Genomic DNA, 21,060 nt, shown 5'->3' on the forward strand with positions numbered 1-21,060 from the left:
CCACAAGTACCTTACAACAAATTAAATAAACCTGCTGATATTGTACATCGTTTACTTCAAGACTGGAAAGGGAAAAACCGGAACTTGACATGTTATAATTGGTACACAAGTTACTAATTGGCTAATGATCTTTTAAAAGATAAAGTAACAATGGTTGGCACACTAAAGAAAAATAAACGGGAGCTGCCGTTGGAGTTCTTACCACATAAAGAAAGAGAAGTTGGATCGTCCCTTTTCGGATTTCAAAAACAGGTAACTATAGTATCATATGTCCCTGCAAAAAATGAAGCTGTGCCTTTGATATCAACTATGCATAATGATTCTGTAGTAGATCCGAAGAAAAAAAAGCCAAATATAATTTTAGAATATAATTCTCACAAAAGAGGTGTCGACGCAGTAGATAAAATGTGCGGTACATACTCGGTATCAAGGAGAACGCAAAGGTGACCAATGGTTATATTTTTTCAGCTCCTAAACATCGCAGGAATTAACAGCCAAATCCTGTATAATGCTGCAAATATAAACAATCCTCAAAAATATAGAAGGATATTTTTAAAGGAATTATCTTTATCTTTGTTGAGACCACACCTTTCAGAACGAGCTGAAATACAGAGCTTTCCCTTAGATTTAAAACTATTCCTGAAGAAATATAAAGCTACTGTAGTGGAACAAGAAGAAGAAGAACCACCTGCAAAAATCCGAGGAAGGTGCCATTGCTGCGGAAGGCGTAAAAATAGAGTGACAACCATTTCGTGTCAGACATGCAGGAGAATGGTTTGCAAAGAACATTTCACCATTATTTGTCCTGAGTGTATTAACTCAAATAACCAGGAAGAAGACGAAAGTGAATAAAGACTCGTATGTATTTATTTTTCTACCTAGTTAAAAATTTAAAAATTTTCGCATATTTTTTTAGGTTGGTGTTTCAATATGTAATAAATGACTGTTTTCGTTTTTTCTCACTGGTTTACCATTTTGAATTATTTTTTAGTTTTATTTTTTATTATATAATAACTAACTATTGATTAAGTACAAGTTATGCAATTTAATATAGTTCTAATTATTGGATAAATTTTGTTTCTGTATCTATTTGTAACTGGTGTATAGAGTACACCGCGCCCGTATTTGAGATTCATGGTTGGGCGCCCGTAGTTAAAGGTTAAATTTAACCGTCTTCTTGGTCTCTTACCGCTTCTTGGATACCACAGAGTAATTCTAGTGGACCATCTATTGTCAAATGTCCCGCCCACTGCCATTTTAAAGATTTCATTCTGTGGATTACATCAGTGACCTTGGTTTTCTGTCTGATCCATTCTACTATTTTTCGATCTCTCTTTGTTATACCTAGCATGCATCGTTCCTTTGACCCTTGAGTAACTTTGAGTTTCGCTATTATCTGCTTCTTTAGTGTCCAAGTTTCGCAGCCGTATGTCATGATTGGTAGTATACACTGATCGAATGCTGTTTTCTTTAGGTGGAGTGGCATCCTGGATTTGAATATGACTGCATGTTTACCAAAAGATGACCAATCCAGTTTCATTCTTCTGTTGATTTCTGGGAGTAAGGAGCCAGTTGTATGTAATAGTTGTCTCAGATATACATACTCGTCTACTGTCTCAAGTGCAGTGTTGTTTATTATTACATCTTGGACATCCATTGCACACAGTTTTTATTTTTGTCAAATTCATTTTTAGGCCAACTTTGTAGCTAGCTGCATTTAGGTCGCTTATAAGTTATCTTATAAGCGATATTAAATCTTAGATTGCTGAGATATTCTCTAACAATGGATACGCCTTTGGTCTGCCAGTTCACTTTGCTGAATATATTTAGAGTTGCAGTGAAGAACTTTGGTGATCTTGCCTCTCCTTGTCAGACGCATTTGGTATAGGGAAATGCTGGAGTATTTTCATTAACTTCTAGCTTAGCATTTGCTTGTCTGTATAAATTTGCTTAAGTCTCTATGTACGGTTAGTCAATGTCTTGGTTGGTCAAAGCTTCTATTACTGCTTGGGATATATAGAATTGAAGCCTTCTCGAAATCTATGAAGGTTAATGCTAGCGGTATTTCATATTATTTAGCTCTACTCATTAGTTCTCGAAGCGTATGGATATGATCCAGGTTACTGAATCCACTTCTGAAGCCAGCTTGCTCTTTCGGCTGTGCAGCAACTAATGCGTTTATTAATCTATTATTGATGATCTTTGTGAATATCTTGTATATGATTGTTAGTAGACTTATAGGTCTGTAGTTTTTGATATCCTTCTTTGCTACCTTTCTTATGAATAAGAATTATGTTTGCTGTATTTCAGTGGTCTGGTATGCATCTTGATCTTAGGTAGTTTGTAAACCTGTCTGCTAAGATCTATCAGGTTTTTTGCCATCGTATTTAAGCAGTTTCTCACATATACCATCTATTCCAGCTTCTCTACCGCTTTTCATTTTTCTAATTGTCGATTCTACGTCGTACGAAAGGACTACTCGTACATTTTCTTTTCTTACTTATTGCTTCATTAAGTGTTTCAGGGATTTTGTATATTTCGCTGTAGAATTTAGTGACGAGTTGTGTTTTTTCATTTCTGTCTATAATTCTGGTTTTTTCTTTGATAAAGCCACGATTTGCTTCTTGTCAATGACTACTGCTGTTCTTGTTTTCCTATAGTTTTTTCTGTTTTCGATTGCATTTTCTACCAGTCTTTTATTGTACATATTTTCATCTTCATCCTTAATAATTTTCCTTATTGTCTTAAAAAAATCTGTGTATTGTATTCTCCTATGTTGATACTTACTTTCATTTCCCTTCTTTGTTTTAGCATTATTTTGGTTTTGTTAGACAGTTTCGTATATTCATTTTGTTGTTGCGGACCTCCAATTTCTTTGGCACTATTCAGGATGATTTCCATTAAATGAAAGCTGTCGATTTGGTCATGTCAATCTTTCATCAATTTTCCTTTGTTAGTGATCTGAGTTTTCTTTTAGATTGTTAATATTTATACCAGTTACTGTTGTAAATTTACAACAGCTTTGTGATTAATTTCATTTGAATTACTATTTTTAAGGGAATAAGCCACAATTGAAGGTTAAAATAAGGTTATTGACGTTTTAATTTCCACTTCGGAAATCGTTCTCAAAATACAAATATTAATGTTTGTATTTTGTAATGTCATAATTTTGTATAAATATAATTACTATTTTTAAACATATTATTTAGTTTATGTAATAATTAAATTCATTCATCAAATGATATTTGTACAGGGTGTCCAGAAACTCTCCTGGCAAACAAAGATCAGAGATTCCACAGATACTTTTAAGACAGTTTAACCCAATTCACCTAGTCCGAAAATGCTACCTAAACGGAGCTAGAGCTCTTTGAAGTTGGAGCTTTGTAATTAGTTTTTGTTAAATACCTCTAGAACGCTTCTATTTAGAGAAACGAAAACTGGTACGATTATTTGTCCTTCAGTTTTAAATCGATTTCATTAATTATGAATTTCTAGTACTGATCATAGTTGTCCGTTTTGGGTAGGTCAACGGTTATTTTAACGCATAACTTTTTTTCTTTACCTTTTAAGCATTCGTGATACTAGATTATTAAACTTTTAGGTATTCTAGTACTAAAAGGTACTCTTTTTTTAAGTGGATAGAATACACCGTTTTCTACAAAAGTCGATTTAAAAATTTTTCGTTTTTTCGTCATAAAAGTTAAATTAATATTTTTTGCTCAACATTTACAGCTCTTCATCAACGATTAAGAGAAACAGGTTCAGTGGTCCCAACAAATAATTAAACAGAGCGACATGATGATGTAACAGCAGCACATGAAGATTTTATTTCAATAGAAGTTGAGGAAAATCCAGAAATTAGCGTTCAAAGACCCACAATTTCAAAATCTTCCGTAGGAAATATCTTACACAACGAAATTTTGTATCATTTTCATTTTACAAAGTACTTATACTGTACAAGCACTGCTAAAAGGAGATTCTCCTGCTCGTGAAGAATTCGCTAGGTGATTACAAAATCAGAAAAATCAAAATGAAGATTTTTTCAGATACATTTTGTATTGTTCTGAAGCTATTTTCTTGTGGCATTTTAAAGTAATTACTATTTAAATGGGAATAAGCCACAATTAAAGGTTAAAGTAAGTTTATTGACGTTTCAATTTCCACTTCGGAAATCGTTCTCAAAATACAAACATTAGTAAATTAAACACATTTTGTTTTTTTGTTTCTTGGTGAAAAATTCTTCTAATAATTTAATTTTATCTGACTCATTAATATTGACAATTCAGACCTTTGTTGAGGGATGACTTTACTTAAAATATAATAATATATATTATATAAACTATAATTTTATAGTATTTTCTATCTTCATATACACGCCACACACTATAACTTTGCTTGTATGTTTGGTGGTATACCTTCTTGGATATTTTGTATTTTGATATAAAAAATAATAAAATACTCTTTCTCCTTAAAGCCTAATAACTGCTTTGGTAATTTAGAAATCATACCATTGTTTATAATATATTCTTTTTAATAAATCAACATGCTATAATACATTACTTGACTTTTAAATATTTAATTCCATCATGACATTAAAATTGTCAGATGTCAAATCAAGAACAAGTCATAGGATTTTTTTTTAGTTTTGAATAAGGATAAGAGGAACGACCAAACAAAAATTATTTTATCTCTTCTTATCAATTTAAGCTAGTGAAGACTAATATCCGGTGATAATAAGATACAATTATACAAACAAGATGTCTAAACCAAATGTGTTAATACTTGGAGGTAATTTCTAAATAATCTGATGAAATATTAATAGATATCTAAGAATAATTCATATTGTTGCAGGTTGTGGTTTTATTGGCCGCAATTTAGTTGCATATTTAGTCAAAAATGATCTCGTTAGTGCAATAAGAGTAGTGGATAAGGTACCTCCACAGGTTGCCTGGTTAAATGAATCTCATACAGAAGCCTTTCAAAATAACATTGTTCAATTTAAAAGTGCTAATTTAATCAATGCAGGTAAGAATGTGCATATTTAGACTGCACTTGACACTTAACCGGATAGGTGGAGTCTATGATGATTTTACAATTATTAAACAGATTTTCCAGAGTCTTTTCACAATAGACAACTAAAATTTCTTTAGACTCTTTAAACACATCATATTGAAAAATTATTCTTTAGTACATATTCCATGCAAGAATGATGTGCTTCTGCGAGGGGTATTTTACTTTTTGTTTTCCAAAAGTATTTCCAACATGTTCCCTGTGGATGGCATATATGTGATCCACACGGTGATTTCACCAATGTGCAGACGGCGCGCATGTATGCCATAGATTATACACATTTTTATTAATAAATAAGTTTCAGTTCAGAGTATAAGGCTTATGATCAGACATCCGCATGCAATATGTTAAAAAGGTGCTAATACAGTAAGGATTGGAGCTGGAGGAACCTGGAATGCATATCAATGGATTATATTTCTTGTTATGCCTAGTAAAATACAATGCCTATTATTAATCAGTCAACCTTAAGTTACATGTATTTTTCCTTTAAAAATGGGATTACTTTTTACAGCCAATAATATAAAATGAAAGTGATGACGGTTTTTTTAGATGCTCAATATAGAAAACTGGCCAGTGTTCCTGATAAATAATAAAATTAAAAATTTTAATTACTTGTAACATTTAAGTAGAAAACAAAGTATATTTTTGTGTTCTCAAAAACTCCTTAACAACCCTATCTCAACAAACTATAATTTTCATCAGAACAAAATAAAAGATGATGGACTATGCTAGATATGCGTAAATCATCCTGTACACTCATTTATATTTAAAAAGCCCCCATTTGAATTTAAAAATTGATGGGTCTCAGCGGTTTTTTTTAATTTTCTAAAATGAGGACACACAATTTTATTCCATAAGAGGTTTCCACGCTGTCTAATTTCAAAATTTCATCCTGTAATATTCATAATAGACCCTACATAAGTTACTGTTAAGATGCTTTTATAAATTTAAAAATATACAGAGTGTTTGAAAATAAAGATTATTGACTATGATACACTTGTGTAAATCACGCTGTATATTTAAAGTTATGTTTAAAAAGCGCTCATATTTAAAATTTGATGAGCCTCAGCAACTTTGTACTTTTTTAAAATAAAGACGAACAATTTTACTCCATAAGGGCTTTCCGCACTTAACCATAACATTTAATAGTTGTCTCCATAAAATTTAATTGATATGAGTATTTTTTTAGAAAATTAAGTTTTTACAAGATTTTAAGTACATTATAAAGATTTTATATTTCTACATTACCAACTTTTTAGAAGGTTTTGCAAGAACTAAAATATCAACAATTGACCTACCTATCTGATTTCAGTCAGATTTTTACAAAATTACTGCTGTTACAATTTCAACAGAAAATGGATGTTTTGTTACCACAAAACTTGTTTTCTAATGATTTTTGTAAAAAATTTACACTTATACACCTTTAAGTACCATAGTGTAAAACAATAACTGTAGCTAGAGGTAAATTGGGTAATACGACAAGGATTAGCTGATTATGTGAGTTTTAGATTAGGTTGAGCTAGGTTACATTAATTTAGATGAGTGAGTGACATAAAATGAGACTCACTATGTACAGTTTTCTTTTGTGAAGAGATGTTTAAACAAAATGAAAATTTTGTCAATTGTATTCTTTACTTTAATTTACAGAAGAATTAGAGCACACATATTGAAACATAGATGAAATATTATTTAGAAAACAGTGTCTTTAATTTACCAATATGTGACCTAAGATGTATGCACATTTGTATCATACAATTTTTGCTTTTCTATTTAAATTAACTGCACATTGATTTTAACATTATTTACTTAAAACATTTCTTTTTTGAGTATAGAATCATGTAGGAATGCCTTCCAACCACCTGAAGAGGGTATTTGGGACATAGTTGTCAATTGTGCTGGAGAAACAAAGTCTGGTCAAACAGATCCAGTGTATAATGAAGGCATATTAAAACTTAGTCTTAATTGTGCCAAAGAAGCTGCTCAACAGAAAGCCAAACATTATGTAGAGCTGTCATCTGGTAATATGTATTCTTCAGAGAAAGTTTTACATAAAGAGGATGGTCCTATTGAACCTTGGACCTTCGTAGCTAAATGGAAAAGACAGGTAAGAACTATCATTTTTATAAAGTATGTTTCCCCCAGCCCTCAACTATTGTTGAGTCTTTAAAATTTTCATTAACTGAACTAAGCCATCTGTTCATAGGTTTTTATGATTTGTTAATAAAAATGAGGGACAGGCGCAATTTTGTATTACAATTTTAAATAGTGTCACTCAATTAATATGTTACTAGATCTTTATGCGATTCTACCACTAAGTTTCAAAATGACGACTGTAAGTAAAGAATTACAACATAAGAAAAAGAAACATAAGCTTATAATATAACAACGAATATATAAGATAAATTTCCAAAGGATTTTCTATACTTTTTCAGGAAAATTGTGTCACTTTTCCAAATAATTTACTGATATTCACCTTTAGAATTTAAAATCAAATAGCAATCTTAAATTGTTTAATATTGTTATATACTTATAAGTAAAATATGACATTTAATATTTTGCATATTTTGTTTATTACATATTGTTATCACCAAATTTGTCAAAAGCAGTTGTTAGATACCTGTATCGAAGAGTGTCTTGGGAAAATCTTTACTTTCCTGGTCTATATAGATGTTGTCTTAAGTCTAATCTGAGTTTCTCTTAGGTCAATGTTTTCCTATGTGTTTTCTTATACTATCCTCATTTAGTGATAAACATTACAAAATAATGATTATTTAATTAATTTGTTTTTTAATTTGTAAATTAAATATTTGATTTAAGCGCTTCGAAGCCACAGGAATTTGTGGATTATACAAAAGGAAATTAATAACCCAAAATATGCTTATTTCCACTGTGGATGTATAAATAAAACAACCAGACACAAATAATTTAAATGTTATCCTTATCTCTAAACTCCTGTTCCTTGAGTTCAAAATAAAATGACTCATAGTAAATTCTATAATTAGATGATGCACTACAATATACAGGAAACATATAATGAGTAATAGATAATAAAACAAGTCCATTTATGAGCTAGGTGGTCAAAGAACTTTTTCATATACATAATTAGTATTGAGTGAATACAAAATGTAATGTTTTTTATTTGTGCGTCATTTATTTGTTTGCTTATTATTTCCATGCAGGAAATAAGTTTATAATTTAGTTTTTTTCTTTCAAAATTTAAGAGAATGCACCTTTGCCTTTTTGAAAAACTGTCATTTTGTGTCGGTACTAGTAATTTTTGCTATCTCCGATACCTCCTTAATTTGTAAGGTTTTTGGAAATTTGATATCAGTGGCGGCTCGTCCGATGACGCTAGTAAAGCGAGGCTTCACCACCTAAAATGTGACAGAACGGAATTTTTTTCTTATAGTTTTAAATCTTTGGAGCTTTTTTACCTTGGTTTATTTAGTCTAATTTCTACTTATCTGCAATTTAAAATCTGCTATAAGTATATCGATGTACTGGGTATGAGTGAAGCCAGATGGCCCAACTCAGGTTGTTTTTCAACAGACGAAGCCACAATATATTATTCCGGTAGCGAGAATAACCAACACAGACACGGAGTGGCAGTAATAGTTAATAAAAAATCTAATAGAGCGGTGGAATGCTATTTCCCTATCTCAGAAAAGGTAATGGTACTGAAGTTGGTGACATCTCATGCCAAACTGAATTTGAAGGTTAACTGAAAGAAGTTAAATTATTGTACCGAAATATCGAAGAGGCACTGAAAGTAACGAAAAATTCACGATAGTCCTAGGTGATCTCAACGCATAGATTGTCTGTTACAATTCTGTCAAGAACAGAACTTGATTATTACAAAAACATTTTTCAAGTTACTATAGACTACATTATGATCAATGAAAGATACCGTAATGCTGTTAAAGCCGTGAAAGCATATCCTGGATCAGACATGGCCTCAGATCACAATCCACTTATCGCCAAGATTACACTTACCCTTAGGAATATTAAAAGACATCATAGAATCCCTACAATAGACACAAGCAAACTTAAAGAACCTATCGTAAAAGAATGCCTCCAACATGAACTGCATGTGAACTGCATCAAATTGAACACAAACACCAATGATATTGACGAGTACTATGATCGACTAAAACATTGTCTACTGGAACCATGTAAAGAAATACTAAAGACTTCCGCAAGGTGAAAAGAAGAATGGATGAATGACGAGATACTCAATATGATGGAACAACGGAGACAATTTAAACACAAAGACAACAATAAATACAGAGAGATAACCACGAGATCAGGAAGATCATAAAGCAGGCAAAAGAAAAATACTTTGAAGAGAAATGCAAAGAGGTCGAAGACCCTCAAAATAAATATGATCTGTTTAACCTACACAAAAAAGTTAAAGAACTGACAGGACTAAGAAAACAAAATCCCACTGGTGCACTTCTAGATAGACACGGGACTACTATAAGACAGACGGACGAGAAAGTAAAAAGATGGGCAGAATATATCGACGAACGGTTCGATGATGAAAGAGGAGATCTGGAGCACATAGAACTTACGTCAGAAGAAATAGGTCCATATATTACAAAAGAAGAAATATTACACGCATTAAAAACAATGAAGAGTGGGAAAAGCCCTGGACCTGACATACTTCCTATAGAAATCCTAAAAATTCTAGATGAGAAGCACATTGATGTTTTAGTGACACTCTTGAACCAAATTTATAGTTCAGGCGTATTACCCAAAGAGTGCTTAACGTCGATTTTTATTTGTCTCCCCAAAAAGAAAAACGCGAGATAATGCAGCGATTACCGCACAATTAGCTTGATGTCGCATGTGCTAAAGTTACTACTAAAAGTCATCCATAACCGAATATATCACAAACTGGACATAGACGTTAATGATACACAATTTGGTTTTCGCAAAGGCCTAGGAACGCGTAAAGCTCTTTTTTCACTTAATATACTGATACAAAGATGCCTGGACGTTAATCAAGATATATACGCATGTTTTATTGACAATAATAAAGCATTTGATAAAGTATGACATGAAAAATTAATGAATGTCCTGAAATCAAAGAAGATAGATGACAACGACCTCAGGATCATATCAAATTTATACTTAAACAGCGAGCAAAAGTACGTGTTAACGAACAGCTGTCAGAAGAAATTGAAATTAGACGTGGAATGAGACAGGGATGCGTATTGTCGCCAAATCTTTTATGCCTACTCCGAAGAGATCCTGAAAAAAGCTCTTGAGGGTGAAACAGCAGGACTAAAGGTAAATGGAGTTCCCATTAAAAACATTAGATATGCGGACGACACTGTGATCTTAGCCGAAAATATTGAAGATCTTCGGAGAGTGGTGACCAGAATAGCGGAGTATGCAAAAGAGTACGGTCTAACAATGAACGTCAAGAAGACGAAATTTATGAGAATATCGAAAACTGTCCTTCAGCGCTCAGGCTATTTGTATTATATGCCTATGGTTATAATAGCTCATTTAAGGATAGGTTAGGTCAGACAGGATTAGTTTCCCCTCTTTCGAGACTCGCGAGCCGCCACTCTTTGATATAAAATATTTCTTAATTTTATAGAAACACTTTAACCTATACCGTTGTAACAATATTTTTTGATGCAGGTAGAAAAAAAATTGGCAGAAATGTCTGAACTCACCTACACAATCCTCAGGCTTCCAATTGTTTATGGATTAGGAGACAAAAGCGGTTTGATGCCTAGAATAATCGCAGCATCCATATATAAGCATGTAGGAGAAACGATGAAACTTCTATGGAACTCTGAACTTAGGATTAGTACAGTACATGTCCAAGATGTATGTAAAGCAATATGGTTCGTGAGTAATAGAGAAGATACCAATGGACAGGTAATAAGAAACATTTGGTAGTCATTAAAGGTCTAAACTAACTATGTGTAATTGTAGATCTATAATGTTGTGGATGATGCAGACTCTACGCAAGGTTCATTATCCAACGTCATGACAGACATATTCAATGTCAAAATCGACTATTACGGCAATCTTGTATCCGCAGTGGTAGACCTAGCAGGTGCTGCAGATGATGCCAACGACAAACATTTAGCCCCATGGGCAGAAGCTTGTAGAAAAGATGAAATCCTCAACACTCCTCTCTCTCCTCATATGGACTCCGAACTGCTTCTCCACAAACATCTCAGATTAGATGGCAACAAACTGAAACAACTTGGCTTTGATGTGACACAACCCAAACCTACAGCTGATAATATTAAGGAAATTATTGATGACTTTATAAAAATGAAGGTGTTTCCCAGATCTCTACTACCCTAAATCTTTCTCCGAGTGTCTTTAAGGCACGCGTCTCTTTTAATCATATTTTTAATGAACAGAGACGTAAGAAACTGTACCTAAAATGACAGTGGCTTAATATCTATTAAAAATTGTTTTTGTTCGTTTATAAGGTACAGACGTAGAAATATCACCTGAATTCGGTATCAGTATATCACTTTAAAATGTTAGAAGTATTAAAATGTTGGGTACATTAAGTAAGAGATAAGAAATAACTGAACCGAATTTTCAGTGTGATGAGTATACAGTTCCTGAAAATTGTCACATTTAATCATATGATAAGTGAGAGAAAAACCTGATATGTAGTTTGTTTTCGCTTATAATATGTTATGAGAATAATTCTACATATATGATAGTGAAAATTTAATGCATGCTTTTGCTTGGGTATCAAACTCGTTCGAAAAAACGACAAAAGCGTAAAACCTTCAGATTTTCACTCACTTGTCTGATACTAATCGAAGTTAACTGGGTTTTTCGAATAATGATGCAATCGTATTTTTGAAATTTAGAATTTTATCAATGTTAAATGTTGTATACACAAAAAAAATGTTGATGTTATTGTATTCAAGGTTAATCGGTCCGTTGGTTCTTTGTATATGTATAGCTATGTATGAAACTGTTATATATTTTTCCGATATTTAATTTCTGTATAATTTGCTGCTCTTCTAAGAACCCCTATTGCAGGTGTAATTTTTTTGCTAAATGCCTTGTTCCAAGTGCTATCGTTAATTGTTACCACTCTTATTTCATTGTTATCAGCATATAACTTGATTTATCTGCAATAAAGGTAGGTTTATAATGATCTAACCATCCCTTCACCATCTGCAAGTCAAATGCACCATCATTTTTTGCCACGTTGGGCATTTGTAATGTACCTTTTAATGGCAATGTTGAAACTGAATAAGCATAAGGGAGGAACTCCATACTCAATATTAGACAATTAAATAATATTCACTCTGTTGACAAAGGTAAGTTTGTTCTTCCCCATACGAGTAGGTAACATTAAACCACTTCAACCTTAGGCCCTTATGCCTAAAGTTTACAATACAGATAATAACAGCATGTGATCAACTGTATCAGCAATGTTTGTTATAAAATCAGCCGTTGCTGTTATTGTGTTGCTAAATCCATATTGGCCTTTATATAAGAATTTGTCATTATTTAAATAGTGCATGATTCTATTTATTATCAGAATCTTTGATAAAACCGGTAAATTTGAAATGGGTCGATAATTACTAGACATTGAACAGTCACCTCCTTTATATACTGGAACAACGTTTTCCATTTTTACGGCACTGGGAGCACTTTCTGTGGGAAATGTTAAATTTACTAGTGTACTTAAAATAGTTTATCTCAATATTGAATTTTTTGTAGTATCAACTGATAATTTGTTTAGTCCACAAGCAGTTTTACTCTTCAAAGTATTTATTATATCTTCAATTGCCTCCTTTGTTGTGAAGCTCCAAGAAAATATGTTGTTTAGAGGGTTGAATGCCCTGAGCAAATTCTGAACCAACTGTAACAAAGTAATTGTTGAGCTTATTAAAAATGAGGTTAGAATCATCAAGAACTAAATTGTGTGTTATAAGCTTTGAAATTGTTCTTGTCTTTTCTGTTTGTATTTTTAGTTTAGATTTCATCTGCGTATTTTAATTTTTTAATGCTTTTATTTCGACCAGCAAACTTCGATTTTCAGATATTAGTTGATCGAATTGTTCGGCCATAAAGTCAACAGATTCCTGCAATTTTCGACAAATCGCTGTAATGGCTCATTAATAACAGGAATTTTATCATTTTTGTTACTACTACTTTTTCCAGAAGCAAGTTTTATACTATTTTCAGGTACCATAACCTCACTTTGTTTACAATTTGAACATCGGAAAATAATATTGGATATTTGACGTGACCTTTTAGCACAGTTTGCATGGAATGCTATTCTTGTAAATACTGCATAATGTAGATTTAATACTGATTTATTGCAATAATTACACACTAGTGTTGTGAGTTTACATATAATACAAGATTGACTGATCGTTGCAATACCAACTCGTTCCCACCAGTGCGACAGAGAAAACTGCCAAATTGCAGTACTCTTTCTAATTTGCCAGGTTTATCGACCACGTGACCTAAATAACCAATAAGAAGGTCACGTGGTCGATAAACCCGGCCCATTAGACAGAGACGCAGGGACTGCTTTGTGTCAGTTTTCTCTATCTCGCTGGAGGAACGCGACTGTATTGCAGCAGTCCTATTTTGTATTATATGTCGATGATGTATTGCACATGTTTAACCTCCAAAATCTTCTTTTTTTCACATTTAAAGTTTTTATAAACATTCAGCGCAAGTTGTCGTGCTGGGGAATTTAACGGTTTCCCAGGAATATTTTAAATAATAAAATGCTTGAAAAATGTTCTACCGTTTGGCAAAATTGTGTTAGTATTTTTATATTGATCAGGAAATATATTGCGTAACAATCCGTTTGACAGTGATATCCAAAATTAAATTATGAAATGTTAATTTGAAGATTAGAATATCACTTGTCGTTGTTAGCTTATAAATATGTACTTACCCCAAGAAATCTAACGTTGATGTGTGTGTTAGTACTTATAACAACTCTTTTTTAAAAAAATTATAACTTATTAAACACAAGAAACACTTTGAAATTACCATTTTCTTAACATAAAAAGTAATTCGTGAATAATGTCATACATGTGCAAAGAACCAGCGGCCGGACTTTTAGAAGTTTTGATATGTGCTTAGAAGCGTTTGTAAGCCGAAAAATCAAACATAAAGGTACCTAATATTCCCTTGGCATAGCCCTGTTTGATTTTTTTACATGCAAACATATTTGTTTACTATGTTAACTTAGTGATACCATCCCTAATAGTCTACTTACGTATTTAAAACTGTGATAACTGCCTTCTCAGTTTACCACACAGGGTTTTGTACTCACGCAGCAGACTCCTTGATTTTTGATACTTTTTTCTCTTAAATTTAGTACTTATTTTTGTGATATTTTCGTTTAGGTCTTAGTTTTAAAATTGTTACGCTCCGGTGTCTGCTCGAGAAGTATGAATAATTATCGGTTGTTAAACGGCACAACGTAAACTTTAAACAATCTAAGTGTTTGTGATTTACACAAAATTGTACTACAGTTAACTTCTTGTATGTTTAATATTGCTTTTTATTGTATTAGAATTTAGTTAGTTGTTTGTGATACAATCAAAAGTTCGGGCTCAAATTAGTGTCACATTCGTTACATTGAAAAAGCTGTTAATCAAATATGACAGAAGTTGATATTATAAGGTTAGAACGTGAAAGTGTGAGAAAATAAACCTTCATATATGTTTAGAAAACTTTTAAACAACGAGTTAATATACTCAGGATGGAAGGTATGAATAAATATTTGCGTCCAAAATAGCTAGTAACAATGGCTGACTCTTTTCCCGGAATGTCAGTGGTGTACGAAAAAAAATTATTGATACATATATATGTACAATATTTATTTATTTGTATTGTTATTTACATCTGAATAAATTTATATATATATATATATATATATATATATATATATATATATATATATATATATATATATATATATATATATATATTGACGTGTAACATTGTAAAATTAAACAATTATTTTCATACCATACAACATATAATATACTGATCTGACTTTGAGGTTAGAAAATATTACGACAAAAAAGTATTATAAAAATATAATTCCTAACTTCTTACATATTCGTAACACTTACAAATGAAACGTAATCTTATCTTTTGTTGTCTGCTATGTTTTCGCTATATTACATGTAGTACAATCAACCATTTTAAATGTTTTTTGCATTTAATTCGTATTCAATACTTTTAACAACAATGGACTGAAAAATATTAAAAACGTAACGATTTTATTGCTTTACCAAAAAGAATACATTAAATTATTGACTTAACACATAATTTTAGGTACCTATTTAACATTAAAATATCGGGGATAACTATAATCACGATAATCACCTGTCGACATTGTAGCTAGTAATGTAACGTCAGTTCCGTCGTTAATCAGCCATATGTAAATTGATTCATAGGTTCCATATTGAGTAAATTATATTGTTGCTTCCAAATATGTGATTTATATTAAATTGACTTTTGAAATATGCATCTAATATTTAATCGTTCTTCCGCAGTATCCCATAGGTTGAGAATGTAATACAGTGGAACCCCGAAAATGAGAAATTTCAGTTAATCCGAACATTACTAAATCTATCAAAAAATGAGATGTGGTACTTCGGGAGTGATCGAGGAGGAGAAGCTTATCTTCTAAACGCGGACCTAGGGTTTTTAATTTTATTTAAATTAATTTAATCTTAATTGAATTCAATTCAATTTGATTCAATTCGATTCAATTTGGTTCATTTCGATTTCATTCGATTCAATACCATTCAATAGCTTCAGAACAATATCAATACCATTCAATTCGATTGCATTCCATTAGATTCGATTCCATTTGATTCATTTTATTTTATTGTATTTCAGTTTGTTTTATTTTATTTTAAAAATTAAAAGGGAAATTCTCAGCAGTTGTCTGTATACCATATTTTAAAAAACTTAAACTTCATTGTTTTTCAAGTTCTTTTTATTAAGAAATACGCCTGGGATTGCGTTTACTGCTTTACGTAGTGTGTGGTGTCATAATCTGTTATTTCATTGCGTTTCTTTTGTTTTTATTTTTTCACACATCAGTGTGATCCACCGCTCCATTCGTAGTCGGTGATAATAAAACTATCCTTCCAAAAAAAAACTATAAATCTGAGTTAATATTACGTTATACGTTTAGTTAATTTACAACGAAAAGAAACATTTTAGGTACTTACAGTGTACATTAATAAGTTAGAACAAGTAGTTATTTTCTTTTGGCGGAAGGAGCTAAACAAACTGTGTTGATACTGTGCTATCGCAGCTGTGATGCCCTCGACCTGACATGTGAACATATCGGAACGTCACGTTAAATGCAGCGGCAGCATCCCCGTGTGAGACAATATTTGTTGAGATCTCATCTTCGTCACTCTCAGGAACATTTCATCTTGATTCTGATCAACCGTTAGGACAATGTCATCATCGCTTACTTATTGATTGACATGTTTCTTTTGGAATGTCGCATTTTTGAACGAGTTGAAGAAGGATTAGTGCTTCATCTAGAAGGTTAGTTTCTTCAAATTATACACTTGGTTAGAGTTTTTTCCAAGATTTTTGAAGTAAAGTTTCATTGTATTTATATACATGCTTCAACAACTTAACAAGTAGCATCTCTGATTGTTACCTTTGACTTTTTCTCTGACTGAAAAGTCGTCTTTCCTAATTTACGATGGTTTAGTTTTATGTTTTGTAGTATACCTTCATCGATCGGCTACAGAATTGGGGCGAAAAAAAATGGCTTTTAGACCTCAATAAACCACATCAGATGGATGTGAATTGGCATTGTCAATATATGGCCATATCCTGTTAGTTTTTCTTTTATTTCGATTTTTGTGTTTTTTCTTGCAGTCCTTACAACATTTTCCGTATTCATAGCCAATTTTCGTTCCTTATTTGTACCAATTGCTGTATTCTTCCTCAGTTTTTGGTAATTATTGGTTATCTTTGTTATTTTCGCTAGTTTATCTTCTCTACTTGGGCTTCCCATAGAAGGTCTTTGACTGAATGTTCTAGCTTTATCTTTGTTTTCCTCTGATTTACTGTGTTTTCTAACTGTTTTTCCCATTGTGCACTTGACGGTTCGTTTATATCATAGCATTGAAGTAGCATATCGAGCGAATACCTTTCTCCATGTATCCACAGTATTGTACCTTAATTGTGCTCGGTATCGTTTTTGTCTTGCTTTTTCCATATGTTCGAGCGGTTGTTTTCTTTCAACGATTACTTGCTTTGGGAAGTCTTCGCCTCCTCATTTCCATCAATATAGGTCTGTTTTTCATTTCTTGGCAAGATCAGTTATTTATTGTTCTGGGTCTATCTTAATTCTTAGTTTATACATTAATGTTTGGATTTTACTTTTAAGTTCTCTATAATTTTCTTCTTATTCTTCCTCTATTCCGTGTATTACTAGGTTCTTCCTTTTAATTTTTTTTTCTAGCATTTCTATTCTTTCTATATGGACTAATTTTTTCTTTCATTACCTTGTTTTGCATCTTCAACTGTTTATTAACTGTGGATACTTTTCTTAGGTCTGACTGTATATTATCCTTTTTCCTATTATATTATCCTATATTACTTTTTTCTTTCTTTGTAGCTCTCATAACAAAAGGTTTTTTACAGGGTTCGGTAGTTAACCCAACGCCAAACCCCCTTTTCGAGGGCCATTTCACCCGCTCTCGTCAGTTCCCGACCCAACTTTCCACCCGGGTTGGATACTAGATCTCCAGTTGGGTTGCTCGGTTTACAGGGGATACCAGCATGTAGGTGAGAGTCGGATTTGAGTAGAAGAGGCTAATTGGAGTAAACTGGATTCAACTCCATGTTTTCGCATTCTACCCCTTCATCCCCCATTCATTTAAGACCTACAGATTCTAAGGGTTATAAGATGGAGGGAAGTTGCCAGGAATCGACAGGAGTGGCGACTTCTTTGTGAGCAGGCCAAGATCCAAAACGGATTGTCGAGCCACTTATGATGATGATGATATTACTTTTTTAGACTCGTTTATTGTGGTCTTCCATTGTTTGCAGTTTCTCTAGGATTATATCTAATATCGTGTTCGCCATTTTAGCCTCCGGTGACAGCGTAAGGGAGTTTACCCTCCCCAACGAATCAAAGGCTCATCTCTATCCGTCCCCAGAACAAAAATAAGGACAGAAATATTTTTGCTTTGAACCTTTCTTTTTCTATATATTTTGTACATTTCGGCAACACTGTCAGAATATCTGTTGGCCTGTCGTTTGTTATTATGTATTACCCTTGACGAATTTTACGGTATTCTAGGGTAACGTATGCTTCTAAATGTTTATATATTTTTTAATATTCCGAAAATTTCTCGATGCCGTTAAAATATTTTATTTTTGTCTAAAGTTCTGTGAATTTTTTAGTTAGATATTTCCTACACAAGCTTAATTTAGTCAAATATCCACTTGTAAATTCACTTATGTATTTACGTTTCAGCACCACGTTGCCAAGTCGCCTACAGTACATATTGCAGGTTAAAAGAACTTCGTTCACAAACAGCACTGATTCATATTTTTCACGCGTGTTGCCGAAATAGCGATGGTGTTGCACCACGACAAATTCACTAGTTACTCATTACCCTATCCGTTACTTGTTACGTATCGTATTTAACACAGGCCATCGAAAATCAAAACAATATACATCTAGTATACATTAACAGGATATTCTGAATTTTTGTAGGTATTCTAGTCAATTTCCCTGATAATCCGAATTTTCAATGATCTGAACAAAGACCAACTGCCAAGTAATTCTGATTTCCCCGGTTCCACTGTAATGTGTTAAGATAAATACCAAGAAAGCCTAATTTAAAATGCTTCGAATTATTCTATCAATATTCAGTCAGTCTTCAACGTTCATGGATTTATGAACCTTATTTATAGATAACTATTCTAGATGTAGATATCAAAACGTAGTTGAAGCTGCTTTTTATACCTTGGATAAAGATATAATCGATCTTTCAGGTGTTCATATTTTGCAAACTGAAGAATACGTTCTTCTACAGCCTAGTTGAAAATGCTTCCAAATCTGTTGTCAATGTGTAGTCGCCCCTTTCACATTTATGAAATATTCGTAAACTAATAGAGAATTAGCTTAAGGAAAAATAAGAAGTGCAGTTGACAATGCTTCCAAACCTTATATCAATGGTCTATCGCTCTTCCGCGCCCTCTTATCTTCTAGGGTGTGAAGTCTTCCGTAAATATCAAAATTTGAGCCTTACTTTTTATTATCTATCGGTAAGCCAAAAGGAACTATGCGGTCGTTTGGCTTCAACCGGCAATTTTTATGCTTACTTTTTTTAAGTGATATACTGTTTTAGTCATGTATTGAGTAAGATATTAGTTGTAAGTTTTTAATTATTTTGGTTATAACAGAAGTTTTTATATAAATGGTATTTTTACTGAAAATAAGATTGATTACAAGTGTGTTGGAGATTCCACAAGGGAATGTAACTTATATGATGAACAATTAACATATTTTTTTGATAGATTTTTGCTCTTATCTGTTTGTATTTCTTACAAGCGTACGTATAAAACTTGATCAGTCTTAATTTTGGTAAAATTAGCTGTATTGTATTGGATTTGAGACAAATGTCAATTGTCAACAAAGTGCATACTCATAAGTCTAAAGCAATGATTAGAAAAATGACACCTGTCAAGGTGTTTGTAATGAACTTATGCGGCATGATTGATATTTGACAATTGTGTACTTATATTTGCACTAAGTCATCTACCGTCACATCCTGAATAATGATTTGCTTTTACAGAGAGTGTTAATGTTGGCAGGTCCTTCCGATTTAGAATAAAAAGTTTAAAGTTGTTAAAGAAAAAGCAAATAATGAAGACAAATTATATGACAAAAGACAATATTCAAAAGAAACTATATTTCCCACCGACGTTGCAGTATTCGAATAACTGTAATGAGGGTATATCTAAAACGAAGTAGCTACAATGTGCAGTAAGTGCAACTACAAGAGCTGAATGTGCAGACAAAAAATATGTAACATAGAAATAAAAAATTAGAATTTAGAAGCTTCAGATAGGAATGAAAGAGACATGTTGATATTAACACAAGTACTTAAATACCGACTGAATTTTTGCTCAACTTTTTTTCGAAACATTAACTAATAATTGTTCGCTAAACTTTAGTATACGTTTAATTATAAGTATTCTGTCAGTGACATTTGTACATTAATAATGTTAGTGTTGCAAAAATTACTACAGACAACAGCTTAAATGTTAGTATCATAAGTGAATAGAATAAAAAATGATATTGGTAGCAATTTTAAAAAGTTGTGCAGCAAAATCTTTATTCTGAAATAGAATCAATTGTGGAGTCTCGTGAGGAAACCACTAAGAATCTGTCAAGTTACGAACACATGTTTATTTGTTCAAATGCCAATTGCTGCTCCTTACCTTACATCTAATTATATGTATGCACACAATCACAAATGATATTCATGTCTTATATTCCTGCTTCTTCTTGGACTCGTCCCACTACACAGAAAACATTCGTGGTGTTTTCTTAGTTATTTCTGTACCTCTCGATTCTTGTATACCATACTCTTGTAAACTATGTTTCGTTTACACCAAAACTTTATTTATTTCGGTAGTCCTATTATGTATTTTAATTCAGTGACTAAATACATACAAAATTTACAAATAAGAAAAGAAATGTAATTTGGTCTGTATGAAAATAACTTTTTAAAATGATATGTGTAATTTTTGCAACAATTAGGTGATAAAAACATTCCAGTTGTGTTTTTTATTGTGATTTATTTTCAAAAGTGTCAATTTTAGGATAAAAGTGCTCAATTTGTTCAAAGGTTCTCACGGAGCTTTATTTTCATACTGTTATAATCAAGTTACTATTATACCTATTGTTATTGTATTATATTGGTAATAAATATATACTATTGATGCGAG

At 32.2% G+C, this 21,060-nt stretch overlaps 1 protein-coding gene across 1 annotated transcript; it reads left to right on the forward strand.

Annotated features, from left to right (window-relative positions):
- Positions 1–4,631: 4,631 nt before the first annotated feature.
- Positions 4,632–21,060, forward strand: LOC140448377 (uncharacterized). Its single transcript, XM_072541468.1, has 5 exons — positions 4,632–4,788; positions 4,852–5,025; positions 6,903–7,174; positions 10,723–10,965; positions 11,023–21,060. Exons 1-5 carry the CDS (start codon positions 4,758–4,760, stop codon positions 11,401–11,403), a joined length of 1,101 nt encoding a protein of 366 aa, XP_072397569.1. The 5' UTR covers positions 4,632–4,757; the 3' UTR covers positions 11,404–21,060.

Source organism: Diabrotica undecimpunctata, chromosome 1, assembly GCF_040954645.1.
Source record: "Diabrotica undecimpunctata isolate CICGRU chromosome 1, icDiaUnde3, whole genome shotgun sequence".
Lineage (NCBI taxonomy): Eukaryota > Metazoa > Arthropoda > Insecta > Coleoptera > Chrysomelidae > Diabrotica > Diabrotica undecimpunctata.

Excerpts from the sequence above, each read along its gene's own strand:
- LOC140448377 (XM_072541468.1), top strand. The coding sequence starts at position 4,758 with ATGTCTAAACCAAATGTGTTAATACTTGGAG. Across the intron at positions 7,175-10,722 it reads TAGCTAAATGGAAAAGACAG|GTAGAAAAAAAATTGGCAGA; the intron begins GTAAGAACTATC and ends TTTTTGATGCAG. Across the intron at positions 10,966-11,022 it reads GAGAAGATACCAATGGACAG|ATCTATAATGTTGTGGATGA; the intron begins GTAATAAGAAAC and ends GTGTAATTGTAG.